The sequence below is a fragment of the Hydra viridissima genome, unplaced genomic scaffold, assembly GCF_058129835.1.
Source record: "Hydra viridissima isolate aposymbiotic clone 2 unplaced genomic scaffold, HvirCarnegie_v1 scaffold_1, whole genome shotgun sequence".
Lineage (NCBI taxonomy): Eukaryota > Metazoa > Cnidaria > Hydrozoa > Anthoathecata > Hydridae > Hydra > Hydra viridissima.
The window spans coordinates 41,090,774-41,117,422 of record NW_028324300.1 but is presented as its reverse complement, the minus strand read 5'-3'; the positions used below and the strand labels follow the sequence as shown (position 1 = coordinate 41,117,422).

Genomic DNA, 26,649 nt, shown 5'->3' with positions numbered 1-26,649 from the left:
TGAATGCTGTCGTTAACAGGAAATGGTTCAGTCTTGAAGTGTTCTTGACCACTTTTTCCGAACAAAATTGACAAAAACTCAAGATTTCTTCAAGACTTCTTCTAGATTCTTAGCCATAAGACTTCTTCAAGATTCTTAGCCATATTCTGGAGACTGAATTTTGTTTGTTTGAACTTGGTTTTCAAGAACTTAGTGTAAAAATTTTAAAAATGTAAAGAAGAATCAAGAAAGTCTGACTTTTATGTGCAAAAAGACTGACTTTAAGGCTCGTCAGACTTTTTTGTACTTTAACTTATTTTTAGTTTGTGTCCCAATAATAACAACAATATGCGCTTTTGGAATTATTTGCAACTATTCCCAATTACTCGCATTTCTTTTAAGCATTCGCTACAGATTGCATTACTTCAGATTATTTGTAGCACTTAATAATATTAGCAACTTTAGATATTAAGTTTGACAATAGGAGCCTCTGATAGTGGATTGGGAACTTGCACCTCACTAGATTGCAGCCATTTAAATTGCAACTTTAAACTAATAATAATTTTAAACGATTTTTCACTCATTTGTAACAAGGGTGCAAGTAGTTGGTAACCAGCTAGACGACTTGTCTGGAACTAAACATTCTAATTTCGGAGCTGACTTCTGTGTTGAATTGAAGAGCGAACTTTGTTTCCAGACCACTTTGCGTGTAAAAGGAAAATCATTGAAGATATTGAAGTTGTAAAACCACAAGGTGAATGGTGAGGGGGAGGCATTGTCTGTAAGTATTTTTTCGCTGATTTGTCGAACTTCTTTCAAGAACTTGTAGATCTCCAGTTTTTCGAACTGGAGTCTGGTGTCGGAATTAACTTCTGAAAATTTTCAGTTCTGGCCCTTGTTAGTGACGCAAAACAGGTGAAGGTTTTGACTTATCAATTATGCTAGGCCAAGTGAAGATTTGATTTTCAAAGGCACATCTAATTTGAATTTCAAAGTTTTAAAATTACAAACTTTCTAGCATCGTTTCAAAGAAAGGTAAAGGAAACAAGTCTAAAAACACACAATGATGCTTTACGATCGCTTTTGCTGGTTTTGGCTTGCTTTGTAATTTTTGTAACAACCAATCAGAGTTGAGCGTTTTAAATAAAGGAAGACATAAAGTAATTTTTCAAATAGGATTACGTGAATAGTAATTTTGTTTAACTGCCAAAATGCCTAGTAAAAAAGTGATTATTTCGGTTAAAATCCACTTTCGTCAAATTTTTTAGAAATATCAATTATTTTTGAACAAAATGGACCTTTTTCACCAAATACCCGACAGAGTCGCTCGGGAAATATTTTTTTAACGGGTAATTGGGTTTGGATGCCGATTGGATCAATAACGTTTGGGTACCGATAGTTTAAATTACCCCAAAGATTGAGTCGGATCGAGTATGAAACATTTCAACTTCTCAATTTATCAGTGTAAAAATTATTTTTAGCTTTTATCGGTGTCCGATACCAGTTCAGGTTGGGTCTCGTTTGGTTCCCATTGAAAACGGGGTTTTGCTTAATACAGAATTCAATTAACTGTTTATTGACTCGTCACGTACCAAAATGTATTTTAGTAGTTAACATTATTTGTCAAATATTAACATTACTGTGGGAAGTTGCATCTGGCCACGTGTCTGACTTAGTAATGATTTCCCGAAAAGAAAAAACAAGATAGCTTGGAAAACTGGGAAGCTGTAGATCAATTTGATATTCGGTAGTCAAATGCAAATCGGTGACACAATATAATATTCAGCAAGATTTTGAAAATCAAGACTAGGTGTAACATTTTGCCAATGGCTCGATACTATTGTTAAAGTCTCTATTGCGTTTATGGCTCCGTTCCATTTTAGAATGTACAAAACTTTGAAACGGACATTTTAGAAGAGCTGAATTTTAGGAAAAGTATTTATATTTATTTGAACTTTGGCAACTACTGTAAAACGTTACTTCAATGTTAAAAAATAAAGGGGACGGCAATAAAACGTTACAAAATAAAAGAAAAAAAAAGTTTAGGTATAAAAAGTTCAAGCTTTTGTAGCATGTCAGGCCTATTTCGATGCATGTCAGGCCTATTTCGATGCATGTCAAGCTTATTTCTACCATACATCAACTTCTGAGAAGACGCACTTTTTTAATTCTTTGGTTTTCGTTTTATTATCTTATATAGTCGTGAAAGCATTAAGGACCATAGTCTTCAAACCCTTACCGCAACCTTAAATTCAAGTGTTTAAATGTCTCAGAACAAACATATAAAATATTTCAATGATAAATACACTTACATAAATTTGAATTATATTTTCGCTACAATAAGTTGCTTCACTCGCTCGCACGTTATTGATCGCTCAACCTAAGAAATTCTGTATATAATTAGATCCATAAACTTCGATGAGCCTATGTAATATCGAATGCATCGCTAAAGTGTGGTTAGAGTTACTGATACAGTTTTATATGTATATGAAAATTTTAAGTATTTATTTGATGATATGCAATTACGTTTCTTTCAAAAAATTAAGTTTGCAGATTACTTTTAGGACTTCTTATGCACATATTAAAAAATTGTTTTAAAAAAAATTAATGTTGATTGACGTCATGTATAATCGGAAATTTCTAAAAGTTTCTTGTAATAAGACTTCGATACATTCTACGACGAACATTATTTGTCAAATATTATTGTTACTTTGGGATCAATAATAAGAGAAAATTTTTTCGGTTCAATAACCAAATAGTTGTATTGAGCTTCCTTAAGAGAACAATATTGTAACTCTAAGCAGTTGTAGCAATAAACTATACTTGAGTAACATTTAAAACAGATTCGCTGGGTCCCCCCAAACTGCCCCCACAAAAAAGTTTTACCGTAAATATTATTAACTTTTAATTTAATTCTCTTTACAAATCTTTTTTTTTTTGTTTGATTTAAAGTGTTTCCAAGTTTTGTTTAAGGAATTATTTTAATTTATGCTTGAATTTAGTTTCTAGTAATTATTTTAATTTATGCTTGAACTTTGTAGATATTTTTGTCAATAAAATTGACAAAAATATCTACAAAGACATCATTAAGGATGTTATGCTACCACATGCTAAAGATAAAATGCCTCGAGGATGGAAATTTCAGTACCACAATGAGCCAAAGCACACTTCAACTCTTGTGAAAGAATTTTTCAAGACTAAAAAAAATCGATTAATGGAATGACCTTTGCAAAGACCCAATTTTAATCCTATTGAGCATCTATCCAATTTTAGGTCGAAAACCAACAAGTTAACATGATTTATTTAAAATTCTGAAACAAGAATGGGAAAATATTGACAATAATATGATTATGAAGCTGGTGGACTCAATGTCTTGTCGCTATCAAGCAGTAGTAAATGCCAAGGTTTTCCCAACGAAGTATTAAAGAAATCTACTTTAAATTACATTTTTAAGTAAAACATGTTTAAAAAAAAAAATCTACTTCAAGTATTTTTTTCTGCACGGATACTTTTGCACGCGCATATTTCAATAAAATGAACTTTTAAGATTAGATTGCTTAGATTTAGTAGAAATTGTCTGTACATCTTATAATTGTAATCAATTTTTTGACATTCCAGTGAAATTTTATAGAAATTGGAATTTTCATTCAAAAGTTATCTCAAGTTATGCGCTTGTCCGGTTACTATTGCACGCTACTGTATATGGTTTAACAACAGATTTCATTAGATCTTCGACAAGTTTAATACTTTACTGCAAATAGTATCTTAGATGATTTAAAATAAAAAACGCTGATCCTCTGTGGATAAATAACTTTCTGTAGAGACAGCTTGGATTATCCATTCGTAAGTCAGGCGCAATTTCAATTTAGCGAGCTGCAGGGTTTGATGAGGCTAAAATTCAAAAGTATTATGATACACTACCATCAACATTATTTGATAATGATAGAGTGCGAAAGATCCTAGCCCTTAAAATTTACAAGTTTAATGACTCTGACTATTCAAGTTGTATAAACAATAAAGAAAATTGTTACAAAATATGAAAGAAGCACAAGAAAGTCAAGAACTACATTGTAATTTATATGCGCCTCCAGTGTTGGTGTTTCCATATGAAAAACTGACCGAAGACTTTAATGAACAAAGAGCTTGAAGGATCAAAGGGATTTTGTTAATTGGCTGGATAGATATGTTGCTGTTACTTGATTAAATTAACTTTTTTTTATTAACGGCGCCCATACCAGTTAAACTAGGATTCTAGGCTCCATTCATATTCCAAACGAGAAAAAATAAAAAGTGATGCAAAAGTCATAATATTTCCTTCCTATCGTCCTCCCGGTTTTGCTGGTGTGGTTGACTTGACGCAGTGATCTGTGATAAATCTCAGTATCCTGTCTTCCCAAGTCTGTTCCCACCTCAATATCAACCGGTATAGCCGACGCATTGACAAAGTTTCCGTTAGTGGAGATGTTAATTTTGAATTCTTCGTCGACCCCAACGTCAATCAGGACGTCGTAAATCGTAATTAGGATGGAGGTATCTCCCAATTCAGAGTCACTGTGCTCCTCGTTTAGAAACCTATCTCTAGGCCCAGCATGGGCTATGGCCCCACTTCGTGCGTTGTGCCGTCTTACTTCCTCCGAAATAACTTTGCACCTTGTACCCAGCCGAATTTTCTGAATCGCGTAGAGCAATCATGCTTTACCTCGTTGCTCTCCCCTTTCCGACAAGGGACACATAATTCTGTTTTCTAGCTGCTGCAATAATCAAAGTGTCCATCAGCACTGTTGGATTTTTATCCCAACAGCGCCTAAAGATAGCTTTCGGGTGAGATCTTTATTCTCCTTACCATAAGAGTTCCACTATACCTTCCCAATATAATTGTTTCGTTTCTTCATTTTTGTGTATGATGTAAAAGTTTTAAATAAAAGGATTATGCTATGCAATTTTTTTTTGTTTACAATAACTTAAAAAGGTTTATTTCTGCATGTTTTTCATAAGAAAAACATTCCAAAATTAATTCCAAACTTTTTTCTTCGATCACTTCTTCTTTATCCAAAAACTTATAAATCACAAAAACTCTCTCTCTCTTTAAAACTTATTTCCTAAAAACTTAGTTTAATTTTTTCTTTTTTTTTTTTTTTGTTCAATTAAAGAGAAAAAGTCCTTCCTTACTCTGTTTTTGAGCTTTTATAGTTCTCCATTATTATTTGCTTTGTTTCCATGCCTACTTATCATTTATTTACTTTTCAGGTAAAAAGTCTCTGTGTGTACGTCTTTTCTTAATCACTGTTTTTAACTTTTCTCCCTCCTCACAACACACTTAGCAACAGAACAATAAAGCAAAATACTTTACATCAAAATACTGAACAATCATTAACAATGCAGCATAAAAACAATATAGCTCTACTGACCCAATTTATACGTTTTTGCTTGTAAATAAAAGGTATTTTGAGTTCAGGTATCTTTAATTGGCTTGCATTCAAACCATTTTTACTTTTTTCCAAATAAAGTTCGTTTTCTGTTTAATTGACGACCTGCGTATTACTTGCAAAAATAAATCAATCAATTTAACCCAAAAAGGTTAAAATTTTTTCAGTTTTTATGAAATAAAACAACTGAAACCATTTATTTTTCCAGTCTATAGACAAAATATTTAGTTTACAATATTCACCCATTGCTTAGTTCTCATACACCTCTAGCTTGTTCAAGCATTTTTGAAGGTAATGGTGATTTTCAGAACTCTTTGGTTTTGGCACAGTCTAGAATTCTACAAAGCCAGCATTAAAGTTTGAAAAGTGAATCTGTTAAATCTTAACTCAAGACAGCTTTCAAAACTTCTGAGTTTTGCCGCCAAAATCGGTTTTCAAGGGATTGTTTTATTTGCTAAATCACTGATTGGTTCATCATCTTTATTTTCAGGACCCTCTTTTTAATACCTCGTCTGATTTGATTGCTCTCTTAAAGCATTTGATTTAAAGTTTTACTAAAAACGGCATTTCAGGCTTTATTAGCATGATCATGGCAGATGAAAAGGAAATTTATGGAACTGCTGATTTTTTCTTATAGGTAAATAACAGTTTTACAACAACGAATAAAATATTTATAGCTTTTTTAGAACAAATTGTGTCGTGATCCAAATCTTAACTCTTATTTAGTAAACATTAGTAAATTAGGTCAAATCAAAGATGTACATAATATTGGAAAAAAATTGTCGGCAAACTAGCTTCAGTCCAGGGACGTGTTATTTTGTCAGTGACAGCTTTTGTCTCTGCTGCAATAGATACTCTAAGTAAGTGCAGATTTCTTTTTCAAAAAGTATATTCAAGCTAGCCTATGCAGACGGGTCCCGTACGGTATTGAACCGGAGATCTGGTATGGTTATCATCCAGGTTTTTGCACCGGGAGTCAAACGGGAACCGTACGGTTTTCCCGTGTGTAACGCCACCTATCGATTGTATTAGAATTTACCTCATGCGCGAAGTTTGAAATAGCCATTTATTGTGTGAAAGTTTTTGCGATATTTTGTTAATATTAAATTTCTTTTACGTTTTATAGTTGTTTCTTTTTCAAATAGTGGTATATATGTTTTTGCATATATTTTTCAAATAATTCGTTAAAGTTTTCCGTTTTTAAATTACGATTGTCGGATAAGAACAATTTTTTTTACTGTTTGATTATATTAAAATCTTTTTTGAGGATAATTTTTTTAATAACAGTATTTGAGGTATTGGAGTTTCATTATAATGTTTTGGCTAAGTTTGTAATAACTATTTATCTATAATTCTATGTTGATTTTTGCAAATTGATTGAAACATTAAGTTAAAAACACTGGTTTTAAGTTGTCTGAATGGGATGTTGTAATTACACGCGCGGAAGCAATTACTAAGAGTGGACATTTCGCAATTTCCTTAAAATCCTATAAACCCATTAAAAATTTTTTTTTATATTTTTGTCATTATATTATTATCTATTTATTGTTTATTAACTAATTAATTTGTTAAGTTAGAGAAAAACATTTTGTAAATTTAGCAAGATGCAAGTAACCTTACTATGAGTTCAGACAGAACAAAACGTAGAAAAATTGCTGCTGATATAGCAAGAATTGTGAAAGAAGAATCATGCAATGAATTCAAGTCGCTGAATAATATTTTAGTATTTATTTTTCTAGTTCTCTAAGTAGTTGTCGATCATGTCCTATTGTCAACAATACTTTGTTACCCGAGTCTTCTCCTAAGATTCCCAAAAATTCATGCAGGTCGGAAGCTGGTAACAATCTAAATTTACCTTTTACTAACTCTATCTTTATTTTAGGATAATCTTGTGATAGCATCGAATGGAAAGCTTGTTTGCATGATGATTTACACAGTGATAATATTGATGGCAACAGTTCCGTAACAAAAGTGAATGAAAGTATATCATTAATTAAAGCAATCGGCGATTGCACTTAACATATCTTACAGTGCTATAGATAAATTGCTTCAGATTTTGCAAAAATCAAATTTAGATTTGTCTAAAGAAGCTTGAACACTTCTTAGAACTGATCGAAATATTATTACTGATTCTGTAGCTGGTGGTGAATATTTTTATATAAGATTAAAAAACTGGTTATCTTTGCTCCTAAATAAATCATCAATTTCATCTGATATTACACAGCTTACAATTCACATAAATATTGATGGTATTCCTTTATTTAACCGCTCAAGCATTTCTTTCAGGGCAATTCTTGGTTCGGTTGCAGAACTTGAAGGTGACATTGTCTTTTCTCTATCTTGTCAGTAATAGTGGAGGCAGCTTGACACAATTTATCAAGCGAAATATGGCCTATTTAATGACACCTAAGCTAGCGCGACAGTGTAACTTGACTGGCCAACGAAGCAAAATTAAATTTTGAGCCACACTTTCAGATTTTTTTTAGTAAGTATTCACTTCAAATTTGTATGGCCACATTTAACAGCAACATATTAATTTTGATTTATTTATCTAGATCACAACATTTAATCCAGAAAAGTAATACTTGCTAAGTGGTGTAATAATAATAATAATTCATGCATACTGCGGCATCAATATTGTTGTTTTACAATTATTTAGTTGCTGCTAAATAAAATTTTGCCACTAAAGACACAACCAAGGAGATGCTTAAGAAGGAACTTTCTACATGATTTGGAATATCACGGGACCGTGAGGAAGGGAGCCGAAAACGGAAAGGGAAGAATGCAACAGAGGTCAATAATGCAATACAAGTGCGTGATGGTGTAGCTACAAATGTTGAACAGTGAACAATTTTTTGTGATCTAGCATCAGTTAAGAGCTTACAAACTGTTTGCGATGGTCTAAGTTATGATTGATTGAAAATAGTATACAATTTTATCTGTTTTTCAACCGCTGTAAACATTATTCTGGTTTGTCCATGCCTGTAAATACATTTTGCCTTATAGCATACAGAATCCGATTTCAAATACTTTTATTTGTTTATTTCAGCTATGCTCGTTGAAAATTTAGTTAACTAACTGTTATTACCTGTAAGCATTCATATGTATTTCTTGGTATGTTTTCAATCAGTTATGACTTGCAGTGATGCAGTATTGCAACTTGCATCATTTGTATGCTATATGATAGTATTGGTGCATTTTTTAAAAACTTGATAGTTTACGACTTGCATATTGCTTTTTTTTTTTTTAAATAGACTCTTGCGTATAGTTAATCGCTTATCTGTTTTAGCAATTACTTTTGGCAGTGTTATTGTTTTCATTTATAAAATGCATCTTATCTACCAGCAATATTGCTAAAGGACGAAGTGATGTGACATAGTGATAATTATAATAAAGTGATGTGACATAGTGATAATTATAATAATAATAAAAATATTGATAATAATAAAAATAATGATAATAATAAAAATATATTAATAATAATAATGATAATAATAAAAATAATGATAATATTAAAAATGATACTGATTGTAATAATAGTAGTATTAATAAAAACAATAATAATGATAATAATAATAATGATTACAATAATTATAATAATAATTATTATTATTATATATTTATACATATACATACATACATACATGTATATATATATATATATATATATATATATATATATATATATATATATATATATATATATATATATATATATATATATATATATATATAAATTAAAATTTAATTTATATAAAATTTAAGCTTTTTACTAGAACCAATAGAAAGTCATAGTTTTGTTAAAATAATTGAAAAATATGACGAAAAACTTCCCATAAAAAATCTGTCGATTTGAAAATCAATGTGAGAATCTTCAAAAATATATATATATATATATATGCTTACTTATATATGTATGTATGTATGTATGTATGTATGTATGTATGTATGTATGTATGTATGTATGTATGTATGTATGTATGTATGTATGTATGTATGTATGTATGTATGTATGTATGTATATTCAGTAGTGCACTTTCAGATATATTATGGACGATTTGAAATGAGATGATGTGAAAAATGCTTTGTTCTAAATCACCTTCAGAATCTTGAGGTGGGTGACAAAAATTTAAGCTTTTTACTAGAACCAATAGAAAGTCATAGTTTTGTTAAAATAATTGAAAAATATGACGAAAAACTTCCCATAAAAAATCTGTCGATTTGAAAATCAATGTGAGAATCTTCAAAAAAAGGATCTTGGAAAAATAATTTTGAGTGTAAGATACGAGGATGTAAGGATTGTTGCTACTCAAACCATTCTTGAAATGCACAGGAATAATGCTTTGGGAATCCCAACTTATAGAGTCTGTTCCTGACTTTTATCTGGCCTCGATATGAAGATAGTGATGAATAAAAACTGTAAAATAAAAGAATTGACAAAAGTAGTGCTAATAATTAAAGAATGACATAAAACAACAACAAAAATTAAGTAATTCTGTAGATTTGGTGACCAAAATCCTATAAACTTTAATTTTATAGCGATAAAAATTTAAACCAAAAAGTTGCAAAAAAATCAGGAAAAAAAACAAAAAAACTCCATTATTAAGATAGCGTTGACATTGGCGATGAGGCCAAATCTACCAAATTTACTAAATATCTCACTGATATTTTACTAAATATAATATTAAACCTAAAAAGTACACAAAGTGGTTAAAAATGTAGCAAGAAATTTGTCAAAAAAGTGCAGCCATTTTAGAATAATCAGCAGCCAAACAAATACATTTGTTAATGCCTACCGAATATTTTATTTGTTAAGTGAATATTTTTTACGAATATTTTTATACTAATATGAACGAATGTTCTTTAAACAAATATTTGTAAATGGAGCGAATATTCGTTGTTCAAATATGGAACAAAAATTATTCGTTAAACGAATATTTGTAAAGAGAACGAATATGATTCATACAACATTCGTTTAACAAACATCCGACCCAGCCTAGTTCCAACTTCATTTAGAAGTTTTTCGCACTTTTCAGCGGCAATTTAAAACTAATAAGCCACCGTTTAACTTAATTTCACATTAGTGATAACAAACGTGAAATCATCACAAAGGTTGAGTTTTTACCGAGAATTTACCGGTAGCCGGTAAAACTGTTTTACTGATTTACTGGTAAAATGACGTTGGTAAATTTCTGAAAAAAATGATTTTTTAATAAGGTTCAAGAAAGGTGGAAAATATTTTATAATACTTGAAATAACTTAAATGTAGTTATAACCAACTTATTGTCAGATGCTTTTTAGAATCCTTCTGTGTTTGTAAAAGCTTTTGCGAAGTTTGATTTTTTAAGTTGGATTAATTACTATGTACTCTATATACAACCCATTGTGTCCGGTAACTAAAGCTGTTAGGAAAATAATTTTGCGGAAATTATTAACATAATTTTAGTTTTTACTCGACTTAAAAAGGGAACATTTTTAAGATGTTTGGAATTATTCCATTAATTTTGGAGTTCAGATGATGAGAGAGCATATTTTTGTGAATGTTTTATGATTTGATAGCGTATTTATAAAGCATTAAAATGATATATTTCGGTTTAGCTTTCGTAGTTTTTATTTGTTACTGTAAAAAACGAGACTAGTAGTTACTATTATATGCTCTTTTCGAGTCGGGAGTAAGCATTATTTTATTATTTACGTTATCCTTTTATTGCTAAAGGTTTAAGTTAATATAATGTGTTAGAAGTTAACGAGTCTAGCATTCCACGAAAGATACACGAATACCATTCGACGAGACACTCACTCCCACATACACCCACACGCACTCTGAGGCCAAGTAAAAACAATCATAAACACCCATAAACCTGACAAATATTAATAATTTAAACCTAAACTGGTACACAGCCCTCTCTTATGTTAAAAAATATTACGAACCAAGTTATGAGAAGTTCGATGGGCAATTTGGTCTTCAGTTTGAAAAGTCTTTTATTACCGCTTAAGAATACATATGTATTCTTAAGCGGTAATAAGCGGTAATTAAGAATACATATGTATTCTTCAGCGGTATTAATATGTATTAAGCGGTAATGCATATGTGTTCTTAAGCGGCAATAAATGGCTTTTCAAACTGAAGACCAAATTGCCCCATCGAACTTCTTATAACTTGGTTCGTAATAATGTACATTAGAACAAGTAAGTTAGTATGGTGCGTGATGACAGACCGCTTTCGTTATGCTTTAAGGTTATTTTGTGCGTTTGCTTTTTTCTACGTTTATAAGGAAGACTTTCAGTATATCTTTTTATCTAACTGCATTACCGACAATGGGTTTCATTTAAATTATGTTAGGTAATTCGATTACGTAATAGTGAGGGTTAGTTATACCATGTAGCATTTTGAAAACATCTCGCATGATTTTCGATGAAGAATATACTTACTTTTTGTTTTTACTGAACCTACAGATTTTGTGGTTGTTAAAAAAAGAAAAACTTAGTTATTATTCATAAAACATTTCAACATGAACAACTAGGGCAGGTGTTTGTCTCCATCACCACCTTGTGCATTAAAGTCTGTTCCCATCCCCATTCCATTATCGTAAAGGCAGTCCCAATACCATCTAATCCCCCACAGTCTATTTAGATCTCTCCTAAATGCTCCCGTATGCATATGTTTCCAAAGTTGTTGTATGAATGTAATAACTGATATATAAAATAATTGAAAATAAAAAAACAAATTCAAATGAGGTACGTTAGGGTTACTTAATATACTCATGATTTTTTTTTTTTTTTTTTTTTTTTTTTTTAACAGTTTGATTCATTGGTAATTAATCTTTTATCTGATTAAAGCGAACTTTAGTTGTAAAGAGGTAAAAAAGAAATAAAAAGTTCAGCATGCAACAATTTTTCTTTTTTCACTCCTTATTTGTTAACGAAAAATAAATATAAAAGAAAAATGTATTTTTTTTTGCTTTTTTTTAAGTTATTTTCTTTATTCTTAAATGAATCTAACGACTTTGTGCTGAAAACCGTAATGAAAATGACCCATGGGTTATTCAAAATATTTTAAGAACCACTTAATTGATTTTGATCATTTTTTATTGTTTTAAAGCAAATTTATCTCCAAAAAACAGTAAACCCTTTAGAAAGTATCATCTTAGAGTTAATCACAACGGTTTCTCAATTTAGTGCAGACACCTCGTACCAGCTTTTGCATGACAGTTTTCATAAAAACGATGGATATAATTGATGTCTGCTGCAAATACGCCCTTCTTACAAAGCTCCGGTTTCATCTTTTACCAAAGTTTTTCGATTAGACGAATTTGTGGGGTATCTGTTAAATTAATTTCTTTTTTTGAGACAAAATCAATCTCATTTTGTTGATGCCATTCAAATACACTTTTTGAGTAATGGTGTGATGGAAGATCGGGCCTGAAGTCGGGCACATTATCATGCTTTGGGATTATAGACATAAGTTGCCTTTTTAATTTTTCTTTTTTTTTTTTTACACGGCTGATTTTTGTATTGAATATCTCTGTATGACTATTAGTCGTATCTCTTTTTGCGTTTAAAAAGAAATGCTTTTATTCTCAATCATTTGAATTTTTTTTTAAAAAGAATAAAATTGTGTCTAGGTTTAAACAAATGTTAAATAAAAAATGGTGGATACTTCTTCAAGTACTCAATGTGATCGAAAATTTTTATTTGTTTCACTTATTGTTAGAAAAGTTAATTTTTAGAAACATTATTAAAGGTAATTACATTTTTTCTCTGATGTCCCAGTAAAAATTTCGCGCATGCTTGTTAGACTTTTTATCAACTTTATGTTTAATACAAATTCATTAGAGCTTTTAGTAGCAAGATTTTCACATTTAAACGTACTGCAGACATCCACCTTTTCAAAATTTGATCATCACTCGTTTGAGAATTGTTAACAAAAATTATTCGATGCGGTTTTATAAATATTGGCTTTACTGTATGTTTTTTATATAAAAAAAATAGTCATTCTAAAAACTATAATGATTGATTATTCATAACGTTTAAGCAAAAGATTTTATCTGCGTAAAGTTAAGATGTAAAATGTATTTTTCAAATACGCAGTATTTTAAGCATATGGCTTAGTTTTTATGGTGTTATCGCAAACATCTTCCCCATTACTTTCTCATTTAAAAACAGTCCTCAATACTGAGGCTTTTTTACTGTAAAACGAGTTCTAACCTTGACGTCATTAATTCGCAGTGCATCTTGGTAAATCATCTTTCTCGGAATTGTTTTGCAGAAATTTAAAGAATTTAGACAGAATTAAGTTTTTCCGAGAAACTGGTAGCTTTTCTTTTAAAAAAAAAGATTTGATTTCAAAACATTTAAATAAAAAAAAATTCGGATAGCATCAGGTAAAACCTATGAATCTTATATTCTAGCAACAATTCGAAAACATCGTAAAACCATTTTTTTTTTTTTTCTGAATTTTTTTTTAAACTTTAATAATACTTTTTTATCTTTGACACAAAAAAAGTATAGAAAAATCAAGTTTGGAGAAGAAGAAAAATAAAGGTTATTCTAAGTTTAGAACAATGAAAAAGAGTTACAAATTTTCAATTTCTGATTTTCAAAAACTTTTCAAAAAACTAGTTTTCACAATTTTAAATATCTTAATGAATTCATGGCAAAGACTTGGAAGAGATAAGAAATTAACAGAAAACACTGAGAGCAAGAGCTTTGATGATTTTCTCAGGTAAAAGTTTGTCAAATATTATAACTTAAAAATCATACTGCGTGAAAAATATTTTAGGAACAAATATTATGAAAAAAGTAAACAACAAATTATATATACATGACAAACCTATAGCACTGTGGTTGTCATGCATTTTTTTAAATATGTAAAATCCATATACATTATGTATAATTAGTAGTTTATTTCTGACGGCTAAATTGTGTTGTTAAATTTCTACTGTTCAATATATTATTTTGCTGTGTCTCGGCAGAAAACTCCGCATGAAATATTCTCCACAGTTCCTTGTCGAGGATATTTCATGAATTGTGGAAAAAAATTCTTTGGAAGTGGAAAGCTGTGCCCAAAAGCAACACATCAAAACAAAATATCAACTAACTAAAAAAGTCATAAAATTATTGCTTTATTATTTCTATGATTAACAAAAATAAGTTTGCAATAAAAATCCAGGTATTGGTATACACAAAGGAGGTAATGAAAATTTTTTGCTTTTAGGCCTTTGAGTGTTAACTATCACTTTTTAAGAACTTGCAACTACTCTTGCGGATTTTGTTTTCACACAGCAAAGTCCTCATTTGTGCTCCCTCTTGAGAAAGTAAGTGTTTGTTACATGTTTAGTAAAACTGTAAAACTACAATAATTTTAGTAAAACTTTTTATATTTTTGGAAAAACTGTTGGCTTTTTTTAAATTTCACAGTAGCTTTTTTTAGGCTAAGCATGGACTTAGTTTGTTAGTAGATGCTGGTATGGAAAAAATTAACTTTTCAGGAGGTGAACCTTTTCTACACCAGGTTTGTAAATATGTTTATTACAGCCTTTATGTACTTCTTCTTTATTCATAGAATTCTCAACTGTAAATACCAGTACTTCTTTTATTGAAAATGAAAAAAAAATCTTCTTTGAACAAGCTTTTTTTCAGATGGTTTTTGGTTTGTTTGTTGTGTTTTTCATTTATTTTCAATCAATTTGAGGAAAATGAAAAAATTTTGGATTATTCAAGATGAACTTTTGATTAATTTAAATTGAATATGAAAACCTTGTTGCTGTTTTGTGTGTGTGTGTGTGTGTGTGTGTGTGTGTGTGTGTGTGTGTGTGTGTGTGTGTGTGTGTATGTGTGTGTGCGTTGTGTGTGTGTGTGTTGTGTGTCTGTGTAATTTAAAGTCTTTTGAACTGAAAAAATATTTTTATGAAGAGCTTTAAAATGATAGCAATAACAAACTTATTTTCTAAACCTCATAATTTGATGTTTAAAGATTTTTAAAAATCAAAATAATAATTTTATAAATTGGTTTTAGACCCTAACGTGCATGGAACTAATTTATACTAAATAAATGTAACTGTTCAATGCCATAACTGCTTAATTTATGTGATAATGCTTAATTTATGTCACAACTTTTTCTAAGACAAACCTAAGACAGTCAAATACAAAAGTTTCAAACACTCAAACCTTAAAATAAACAGCAAGCTTATTCAACAGCACTTCTTGCCCTTTATGACTTTGATGGTTTTTTAACATCAGAAAATCTTTTGACTACTTTGTTTGTAATCAAAATTTATTTGAATCCCTGCGGCTCTGAGAATCAAAGTACACTTCAATTTCAATCCAATATTTGTTGATTTTGTTGTAATGAAAGATATTAAGAAGTAGTTTGATCAATTAAGTTTTTGCTGTTAAAAATAGCATACCTTTTTATGAAACTGAATGCAGCAATTGTGATATCAGCTCATAAACAATACTGCGTAGAGCAATTGTTTAGCATGACCCTCCAGTAAGATGTAAAATTTGGAATTTTTTTATGGTACTGAGCAGTGACATGATTATATAATAGCTACATGTACATGGCACATTTGTTATGAGTTATAGAAATATCACTAGAATTATTTGGCCTGAATAATACTACCCATAAATATTATTTCACCAGTTTTCAATTGAAACAAATTTTGTTTGCTGAACATTTTATGTTGAGTGACCACTCCACACCAAGATTCATTAGTATGGACTTCTATGTGACATTCTCTCTGCTTTATACTTGCAAAGGGTTTATTTGTATGAATTTCTGCATCTGTGTTTGGAATAGTATTTCTTCCAACATCTGGAGTTCCAATACCTGCTTTTGAAAACCATCACTAAATTCCCACTTTTCCAAAATAGGAATAGGAAAAGTAATTGCCATAAAATGTGTACATTTTGATCCCCCAAAAACTTAAACCTGTGCGAATTATCCTAAAATAGTTTGATATGATTAGTAAACCTCTCCTGTTTTAACCAATTCTGTACAGTGAATCATTTAAGGTGTGATTTTTGATAAATTAAGTTCAGGATATTAATTATTTCAAGCATTTATAACTTCAAATGATTTTTTAGAGTGGAAAGTTTTTGGGAGAACTAATACGATACTGCAAAGAAGAACTAGTAATTTTTTTTTTCTAATTTTAAATAAAATTCCTTAATTTTTATTTTTTATCAAGAGATCTAAGTTTTATATAAATTTCTTATACTTTTCATATATAAATTTTAGAGTGTTACATTTTTTTGATAGAATTTTTAAATGTATTTACACTTTTAAATATATTTATCTGATTAATTTTTTTACTTTTTTTAGAATATTAGAAGCGTGAGCGTGGTTACCAATGGTAGCAAAGTTACAAAACAGGTTCATTTCTTTAAGGATGCAAAAAATTATAATTGTTTTCAGATTTCAATTGACATTCAAACTTCTCCTTACCTAAACTTTTAAATATTTTCTAATTTATTATATACATTATATACATATATATATATATATATATATATATATATATATATATATATATATATATATATATATATATATATATATATATATATATATATATATATATATATATATATATATATATCAAGGGCATGAACAATATTATATATATCAAGGGCATGAACAATATGCAGAAATTATTAATTGAGCAAATATAATTAGTTGATCAAACTGAACGAGAATAATTTTGTGGTTTTCAGCATAGTCAACTTTACTTTCCACTATCTAAAAGTTCCTCTCATTTGTAGCTTTTGATCAACTAGAAGTTATTTGTAGGGAAAAAAATTATGCAATAGATAAAATGTGCAAGTTATTTTGGAATGGAATAATTTCTTCCTGTTTAATGTTCTCTTTACAAATAAAATTTAACCATATTTGTTTAACAGTGGATGATAAAATATGGATGTTATTTGGATATAATGGCAGTCAGCTGCGATTCCTTTAATCATGATGTCAACAAGAAAATTGGACGTCATGCTAAGGTTACTTAAATGCTTCATTTGTTAATGCAAGATAAGTATTTTAATTACTTTAACTATTTACAGGTTATGAATAACAAAAAACTATTTATTTAAAAAGTTCGTTTCTACTGCTATTACCTTTTTTTAAATGAAGTTAAAAAAACAAATATTCAAACGAAATAGTTATTAAATAACTTAGAATGGAAAAGAACAGTTTGATATTCTATACCAAATTCGGGACTGGTGCTCAGAGTACAACATCATGTTCAAGCTAAATACAGTTGTTAATTGGTTTAACTTTGAAGAAGATATGACTGAGCAGGTTAAAAAGATCAATCCAATCAGGTTCGCAACTTCTTTTTTCTTTTTTACTTTTTTTATAGACACACTTTTGACTTTTTTATTTTGTTAGCAGCTATTTTTTGTTGCTCTTTATGCAATATACCTGAAAAAGATCATAACCACGTTGATTATAAATCTTAAAATTCAGCTCGACACTTTGTGAGTAATGAGTTGTCCCGAACAACTTGCAGCTTACAAACTGATATTTAACTCTTTGACAGTTTTTCAAGATATAACCGTTTAGGTTAGTTGTAAATAATTTTTAAAATTTCACATTCACCAGGTGGAAGGTGTTTCAGTGTTTGGCGATCGAGGCAGAAAATACTGGAGAGAAAGCATTAAGACAAGTAAAGTTTGTTCAAATTTTTGTAAAATATTATAGCAAATAAAAGTATAAAAGTTTAATGTTGGCGAGTAATATCAAATATATTTATTTCTGTCAATAATTATATTAAAATTTTAAATTTAGGTTGAGCCTTTTTTAATCTCTGACAACGATTTTAATACTTTTTTGATTCGGCACAAGTCTGTTGAAAATTTGGTTCCTGAAAACAATACAGCTATGCGAAACTCTTATCTTATTCTGGTAATTTATGACATAATTTCATTAAGTAATAAATTCTTAGATGTTGTTGAGTTTTTTTTATGACTATGATTTTTACTTTATGGTTAGAATAACGCTTTTAAATTTATAAAATAAGTCACAAAAGTTAATATTACAATCGATAGGATGAGTACATGCGGTTCTTGGATAATACTAGTGGATCCAAAGTTCCATCCAGAAGGTATTTTATATATATAGACTTCAACGTAAAATTAATTTTATCATCATTACTATAATTATTGATATTATGATACTATTATATTGCTATTTATTTTTTATTACTTATCATTTTTATTATTATCATTTATTTATGCATACTTTATAAGATTTTTTTTTTTCTGTTTTAAGTTTTTGAAATAATGTTTTTATTGCATTTATTGTCATGTCTTACGGCATTCTGCGGTATTTAAATATAAAGCATTGGTGCTGCATTTTACTAAACGAGCGCTAAAAGCAACTCTTTTAAATTTTTTAGATTATTTTATATATTCTGTGATAAAATTTTTGCGTTTAAATGTTTTTTGATAGTTACATCTTTAAGAAAATTGAAACGTGGAAAATGTTCTTCAGTTTAAAAAAAGATTTTACTTAGCGCTAGGAGAGAAATTCAGTATTCAAAATGCAGGTTTCAATGGATGCAATAAAACATACCAAGTTTTAATGCTGCAGAATGCCGCAAATCACAATGACAGTTGGTCAACAAAGTAAAAATCACCTTGATTTTTGTTTAAAAAATGTTTTAAGTTAAAAATCTAAGTTAAAAAAGCTAAGTTAGATGCACCGTACAAACTAAAAGTTGTGTTGTTGTATGATGAAAAAGTTTTGTTGTTCAATCGGTGAACTAGAGATGTTAACTCTATTTTTTGTTTTTCACTAAATAAGAAATATTATGCCTAATATGTCTGAAAAACTTAATTTTAAGTTTGCTAGACGTTGGTGTCCAGAATGCCCTCAATAAAAGTGGATTCGACGAAAAAATGTTTTTAAAACGCGGAGGGAAGTATCGATGGAGTAAAGCAGATCAGTTATTAGAGTGGTAATGTTCTGTTTCTATGGAGAAAAAAAAATCCAATTATATCGTTTTTTTAATGTTTTATTTAAATTTATTTATTAGTTATTATTGTAAATGACATGGAGAAAAAGCTAAAATTTATTTAATAATGCTCTAATTGACGCACTTCACAATTAAGTAAAGAAAAGTTATGATACTCGGAGTTTTTCTTATTTCTTCTTAAGTAATCCGTTTATTTATTCAGTATTATTATATGAATAAAACGTATGGCGTTATGAAAATGTAAAACGTGTTATCGACTTTCTATTTGCAAGGGAAAGATTTTTTCTTGTGATTTTTTATTTGAAGTTCGAAAAAAGGTCTTTTATTACATACATACATATGTATGTATGTATGTATGTATGTATGTATGTATGTATGTATGTATGTATGTATGTATGTATGTATGTATGTTTTGTATTGTATTGTATTGTATTATATTGTATTGTGTGTATGCATGTATTTTGTATCTATGTAAGTATGTTAATATGTATATTTTATATAAATGATTATTTTAATGTATTTTTATTCAATTAATGTATAAATATTAATAATTTTGTAAATATTCATAACCACAGTAAGCACTCTTTATTTATAAATTTATATCGCTTATAGTAAACTGGTTATTATTTAAAGATAGGCGTTCTTTATGTTTTTCATCTTTGAGCATGCGCCCCTAATCTTTTTATAACAGTTTTATTTCTCGCCAAAGGTTTTTCAGGGTTGCAGTTTTCACTTTAATCGCAAAAACATTCTGTTATATGCAACCAATCAAATTTCAAGAAAAAAACGTGTTTATTTTCGCTATTTTCAAACCGCGTGAAAAAGATGTGTTTCACCGTAAAAAAGATTATCGATTAAAAGTTTTACATTTTTCTTTCTTTAAGGAAAATATTTTATGTGAATTTCTTGGTTTTTTCTCCGAGACTAACACTACAACTTCTTCCACAAAACAAAAAACATTTTGTAAATAATTGTTCGTATAAATAAATCACTTCGTATAGCAAATTTAGAGAGAAAAAGAAATCATACTTTATATTTTAGTCATTTGCGCGACCATTATCTGTAATAACTATTCGTCAGTCAATAAAACTATACATATTTTCCAATGATTATGAGAGAAAGTTAATTTGAAAAACCGATATTTTTAGCTCAAAGAGTCACGTCTTCAGACTTTGCGAAAGCTCAACCTCCGTAAATACGGCTTGTTGCTTTGATTTTTGGAAAAAGGTGTCTAAAAACGTTGATATTAACAATGCGAGTGGTTTCGCGTTTTTATAAGATAAATGCTTTGACGACGTCAATCTTTAAACATTTTTAACCATAAGTCGGTCTAAAAAGACTTCTTTTGTATCAAGTACTAATTTTAGAGACTGGTAAGGAGTCGGTGAAGGCTTTGAGCTTAAAGTTTTCAAATAGAACATCTTAATAAAGTAAGTAATTTTTAACAAACAGATAAAAAAAAAAAAAAAGAACTTTATCGATCTCCTAGGCCAGCCCTTTTTAAAACCAACAGACGCTCAGAGAATATTGCTGGATAAAGGAAGTGGGGGAGGTGGAGAGGCCGCCGCGGGCGACAATTTTCTAGAAACGAAATTTCAGATAAACATTTAAGAAAAAAAATATATTTTTGTTTATTCCTGTGTAAGAATAACATGCGCAGACTTAACGAGAAATAGTACTATCATAAAAAAGTCTTTTCTTTTGTTATACATTTTTTCTTTCTTTTTTTTTTTTTTTTTCATTACTTTTATTGTAATTATTTTAATTACGTAGAAAACGGTTTTATGTAAAATGGTATAACTTTGTTATCAATATCATCAAATTCATTATCAATATCCTAACGATAATTGTTTACGCTATTCATGTAGTGTTTTTCATTTTATCTTAACTGCTATATTTTATTGTTTAATATCAGCAATCGATGCTGATATTCAAGAATATATTATACAACTTATATAACTTATATGGAAAATAAGATGATATTAGATGTTGGTATTTTAAATGTAATTGAATTATGTTACATATTAACACGTGATAGACATTTACTCCATTAGTAGTTTTGTCCAAAACCAATTTAACAAAAAGAAGAGTTTGATTGAAACCAATTCCTCAGAGACTTGAAATATATTAGAACAAATTAAGTTAACTTTCGGCGTGCTGTTTTTTGTTGCGGACGAAGTTTCAAACGATAAAAAAGAATAAGGTAATTACTTATGCATATATTTTGTAAAATGTTATTTTTAAAGTTAGACGCAAAAAACTTGTTTATCCCCCATTTTATTTTGTTTAAATGATAGATAGCTTTACACATGAGATGTATATGTACGTTATTACGTAATATATATTATGTGCATGTAATATATAACTATAAATAAATGTAACTATATTTATGATCTAAATATACCTTAACTTTTGACTACGCGGCGTAAATGGCGATGCTAAAATTTATTATATTTACCTACTTAACGTATGAACTTTAGTTTAATTGTAAATTTTTCTTTGTTTTGAAATATTTGCTCGTTTATACTTCTGCAAAAGTATTTTCGAGGTAACAGCATTTCGTAGTATTAAATATTTTATTGGGTGGAAATATCATTAATCCTAAATTTGCAGTAATAACGACAAAGTTGGGATGATAAAGTTATAGTTTTAAACATTGATTTTCTAATTCAATTTGCTTTTATCAACAGCCAACAGTATATTGACTTTAAAACTAACCTTTTTAATTTAATTTCAACGTTTTGAAGTTAAATTATAAAAGAACACAGAAACAAGACTCATGAGCAATAAGCTTCTGTTTTGCGATTTTTTGTAACTCTTCTATTTCGAAGAGTTACAAAAAATCGCAAAACAGAAGCTTATTGCTCATGACTTAAAGCTCATTTTAAATTTCAGTAAAATTACGTATGTAAAACACAAGCCACCAACATACAAAAAAAAAAAAAAAAAAAAGAGCAGAGAAGTGATAATTGACATCATTTAAATTCTGATATCAATATGCATAATAATAGCACGTAAACTAAGCATGACTAATGCCTGAAAATTTAATGTAAAATTAAAAATTCAATATGCAAATCCTGTTTTAATATCTCTGTCAAAATGTTAAAATTTGTGCATCATTAATCACAAATTTTAGCAGATAAAAAAAGCTTTGTAATCAGTTTTGATCTGGTCGATGTTAGTTGGTATAATCTATCAATTAATTTTTAAAATATGAATTATTACAGTTTTATTAAAAAATCTATTTCAAAAATCTTTTATGACTTGAAGACGTTGCAATCTGAGCTCATTTCTTAAGCATTTCCTCCGAATATAAAGAAATTGCGCTCTAAAAATTTTATAATTAAGTTTGTATAATAGATACTAAGTTATATTTATGGCATATTGATGTAACAATAACATATATATATATATATATATATATATATATATATATATATATATATATATATATATATATATATATATATATATATATATATATTGATATAATTGACTTGCTGATGTATTTATTAATTTAGCTTGAATATATAAAATAGCTTGTCCTTCCCTCAAAAAAAAACTTTTTTTAAAAGTTGCAAAAAGATGAAATACCGTCTCCAAGTGCTTCATTGTTACTTAACATTTAATACATGCCATTAAAAGGATAAATAATAATCATTTATTCTTCTACATACATACATACATACATACATACATACATACATACATACATACATACATACATACATACATACATACATACATACATACATACATACATACATACATACATACATACATGCATACATGCATACATTTGTAGATGCATTGTGTGTGTGTGTGTGTGTGTGTGTGTGTGTGTGTGTGTGTGTGTGTGTGTGTGTGTGTGTGTGTGTGTGTGTGTGTGTGTGTGTGTGTGTGTGTGTGTGTGTGTGTGTAATGTAAGTTTTTTTTATATTTATCTAAATATTAAACGCACATTTGTAACATTTTATTACTCCTTCAGCTTTTTTCAATTCTGAATTCTAAACTCTAAGATTTTAAAATAAAGAGTGACTAATGTTTACAAAAACTTTTCTTTGCAATTTTAATTAGATGATCTGGATCCTAATTTTTTATCTGGAGTCCGATTTTTGAGAAGCAACGTCTACATATTTAAAAAAAGTGTTAATTAAATCTTAGTATACCTAACCAACTCAGACATTTTATTTAAAGAAGTCGATGAAAGAACACCTGTTTTTTATAATCAGGCTTTATCCGTCGTTGTCATTGTCATAAATATATTCACAATATAAAATGGAAATGTATTAGCTTTATTCGGAATATTTACTTGTGACTTATTAGTTACTGTGTTATATACAAGAACTTCTTAGTTTGACTTAAGCGGCACAATAATTAATGAAACTCTAAAAAACCGGAAGAAACGAACAAGTCTACATGATAACAAGCTCTAACTTAATTTCAACCCATAGCAAATTTAAAAAGATAACCCGCAGTTCATATTTTCGATGTGTTGTGTATTGATCAATCACCATGGAGATAAAACATTTTATGAAAATGCAAGTACAAAAAGTTACGATTGTTTTACAAAATTAAATTTAAAAACTAACGTTTGCAAAGAAAAAAAATTAAAAATGTAAAATTGATTTTTCGTAGGTTCAGCTTTTAGCGTTTCTAAGCTTATTATTCAAAATAAAAGATGTGGGAAGATAAGATATTTATGTTACTTTGTAATTATTAATCGTCAGTTAAACTGCAAAAACGAAAAGCAAATTTCAGAAGGAGAATTAATGTCGATATTTCTTTTTATCTACTGCTAAAAAAGATTTCATCTAAATTTAATTTTTTTTTAAAAAATTGTGCTTAGTATGTCCATGCATAATAAGATCAGTTTGTTAAAAAAAAAATCGTTTACATTTCTTGTTCATCAATAAAATCAACTTTCTTCCTTTAAAAAAACCGACATTTTTAAAGTAAACTTGGAAAATCAAGGACAATATCACTTGAGCAACGCTGGATAATCAAGGATAATCTTATGTTAGCAAAATTGAATTAAGCTGGATTAGTAAGAATTACGAAGGCAAGTTAACAAAACAAGCTTGTTCTTTTTAGTTATTAAATCTTCTTCACAAATCTTGCGACATTTACTTAGGATTGACTAACTATATTTTTGTTTCCAATCCTTAGAATAAAGATTCGGAACGCAACAATCGCTGGTTTGAAAAATATATGGTCACGGTTTAGAATTTTGAAGAAACCGAAATGCTTACATGAAATCCCCTCAAACAAATCATGAAAAACGAAATGTGGTTTTGGAGAGTTATCGAAGTTTAAAAAAAAAGAAAAACAAGACAAGCAATTGAAACTCATTGAAGCCACAGTTTTCATTTCATGTTCTTACGCCTCTTCTTCATGTTATCTGTGTTCGTAAATTTAAAGATCCATAAAAGTATATTATTACAAATAAAACTCATTATCAATGATATTGTGAAACTTTTATCTTTTTAAATAATCTCTTCGTCGTATTCTTGAGGAAATAGAAAAACTCATTTTAAAGTAAATAAACATTGAAATAAATCTCCCCTGTCATGCAGAGATAATAAGTTGTTTTCTTTCATAAGATGTTAAAAATTTTTTATAAGATGTCATAAACTTTAATTCTACTTAAAATACAAATAATGGTAAACAAAGAATTGTACAATGGAAACGTAATCGAGATTGAACTGCAAACGTCATTCATAATGAAACTCCACTTCTAGTTTTTTTTAAGTTGAAGCAGAAGATTCTTGAATTTAAATTCTTAAGTTTATCATACATTTTTTGATATTAAACACTATAGAATTATTTTTACTCTTCTTCTGTGTGATTTGTGGCTGTGAATTTGTGTTTTGTTTTTTTTTCGGCATTTTTTTTGGATTTTAGCAAATTGTATAAATTGTATAAAGAAGTATGAAGGTTATGTTAAGTAATGAAAGACAAAATGTGGATAATGGCGATTGCTATTAATGAGTAAAAAAAAAAAAAGAGTAGATCAAAATTTCGTGATCATTGTGATGAAAACGATGATGATGATGATGATGATGATGATGATGATGATGATGATGATGATGATGATGATGATGATGATGATGATGATGATGATGATGATGATGATGATGATAACGACAATGACAATAATGGTTAAATAATTTATAATTTAAACATTTTTAGAAACTATTAAAATATTATTACCAGCATTTTTGCTGCTGCAGATCCCATCTTGTTTCTTGGAGAAATTATGTTCACGCCCTGAATGGTTGGTTTTATTTTTTAAAAAAATATGAAAATAAAATTATTTTAGCTTAGGAGTTTTTTACCTGTTTTAAGTTAAACGTGATAGGAAATTTTGTTCACCTTGGCTTTAAGAAAATAAACAAAAGCAAAACGAACTTAATTAAAACCTTTTCCTATATTTACATTCGTTTTAATAGCAAGCACTTGGTTTTTGCGCCTTTGAAATATTCACAAAGACAAAAGGAATTTTCGCAAGAATAATAAGAAATAGAAAAGAATAAGGAAAAGATGCCTTTGTTCGAAAGTATTTGACATCGTAATGAAAGGCAAACATAAAAAACAAAACAAAGAAGATCGCCTTCAAAAAAGTTAGAAAAACTTTGATAATAAAGGAACGCTGTTTTTTCTTCTGTTTTTTTTTTTAATTTTAGTGTTGCGAGTAAAGAATAGAAAAAAAAAAGAAGGAGAATAAAAAGGTGAGGGAACAAAAATTTTAAAACTTTTATTACATGGAGTTGTTACTAAAAAAAAAAAAAAAAAGTCCTTTTTCTTACTACGAGTACGATTAATGAACAAGGTATGAAATCTTACAAAATTTATTTTTTTAGAACTGAATAATGAAAAAATCTGGTAATAACGTTTATATGGCGTAAAATATTTTTGATTTTTAGAGTAAGGTACAGAAATAAATCGATTGCAAATAACCTTTTTTTTATGCGAAAATCCCAAAGCACTTCCTTTTATAAGCAGTTAAAAATAAAAAATTCTACATGCCAAACTTTACTAGTTAAAATGTTTATCTATTTCTGTACATCTATCTGAATACTTCTACACCCCCCTCCCCCACCATATATATATATATACATATATATATATATATATATATATATATATATATATATATATATATATATATATATTTATATATATATATATATAATGTATATATATATATTTATATTATACATATAAATATATATAGATATATATGAATATGTGTATACAGATAT

The 26,649-nt window shown here is 28.6% G+C and overlaps 1 protein-coding gene, 1 long non-coding RNA gene and 1 pseudogene across 4 annotated transcripts; all 3 read left to right on the top strand.

Annotated features, from left to right (window-relative positions):
• The first annotated feature begins 7,026 nt into the window (after window positions 1–7,026).
• On the top strand, window positions 7,027–7,755 carry LOC149895046 (uncharacterized; annotated as a pseudogene).
• Window positions 7,756–13,892: 6,137 nt separating this feature from the next.
• On the top strand, window positions 13,893–19,695 carry LOC145192512 (S-adenosylmethionine-dependent nucleotide dehydratase RSAD2-like). 2 transcript variants are annotated; one of them, XM_090076719.1, is made up of 11 exons: window positions 13,893–14,130; window positions 14,623–14,722; window positions 14,839–14,919; window positions 16,494–16,541; window positions 16,732–16,782; window positions 17,310–17,405; window positions 17,584–17,729; window positions 18,010–18,073; window positions 18,196–18,312; window positions 18,456–18,511; window positions 19,253–19,695. In XM_090076719.1, exons 1-11 carry the CDS (start codon window positions 13,970–13,972, stop codon window positions 19,368–19,370), a joined length of 1,038 nt encoding a protein of 345 aa, XP_089932845.1. In that variant the 5' UTR covers window positions 13,893–13,969; the 3' UTR covers window positions 19,371–19,695. The 2 variants fall into 2 exon arrangements, with proteins under 2 accessions (XP_089932845.1, XP_089932846.1); XM_090076720.1 differs by having other exon boundaries at window positions 13,894–14,130; window positions 14,829–14,919.
• A 1,752-nt stretch (window positions 19,696–21,447) lies between these two features.
• Window positions 21,448–24,712, top strand: LOC149895045 (uncharacterized). 2 transcript variants are annotated; one of them, XR_016448316.1, is made up of 2 exons: window positions 21,448–21,587; window positions 24,554–24,712. It is a non-coding gene; the product is annotated as an uncharacterized LOC149895045 (long non-coding RNA). The 2 variants fall into 2 exon arrangements; XR_016448317.1 differs by lacking the exon at window positions 21,448–21,587 and adding an exon at window positions 24,277–24,446.
• Window positions 24,713–26,649: the final 1,937 nt, after the last annotated feature.

Bases quoted from the DNA above. Each gene is read 5' to 3' on its own strand.
- LOC145192512 (XM_090076719.1), top strand. From the start codon at position 13,970: ATGAAAAAGAGTTACAAATTTTCAATTTCTGATTTTCAAAAACTTTTC. The intron at 17,730-18,009 runs GTTCGCAACTTC...CACATTCACCAG, and splicing joins AAAAAGATCAATCCAATCAG to GTGGAAGGTGTTTCAGTGTT. The intron at 18,313-18,455 runs GTAATTTATGAC...TACAATCGATAG, and splicing joins GAAACTCTTATCTTATTCTG to GATGAGTACATGCGGTTCTT.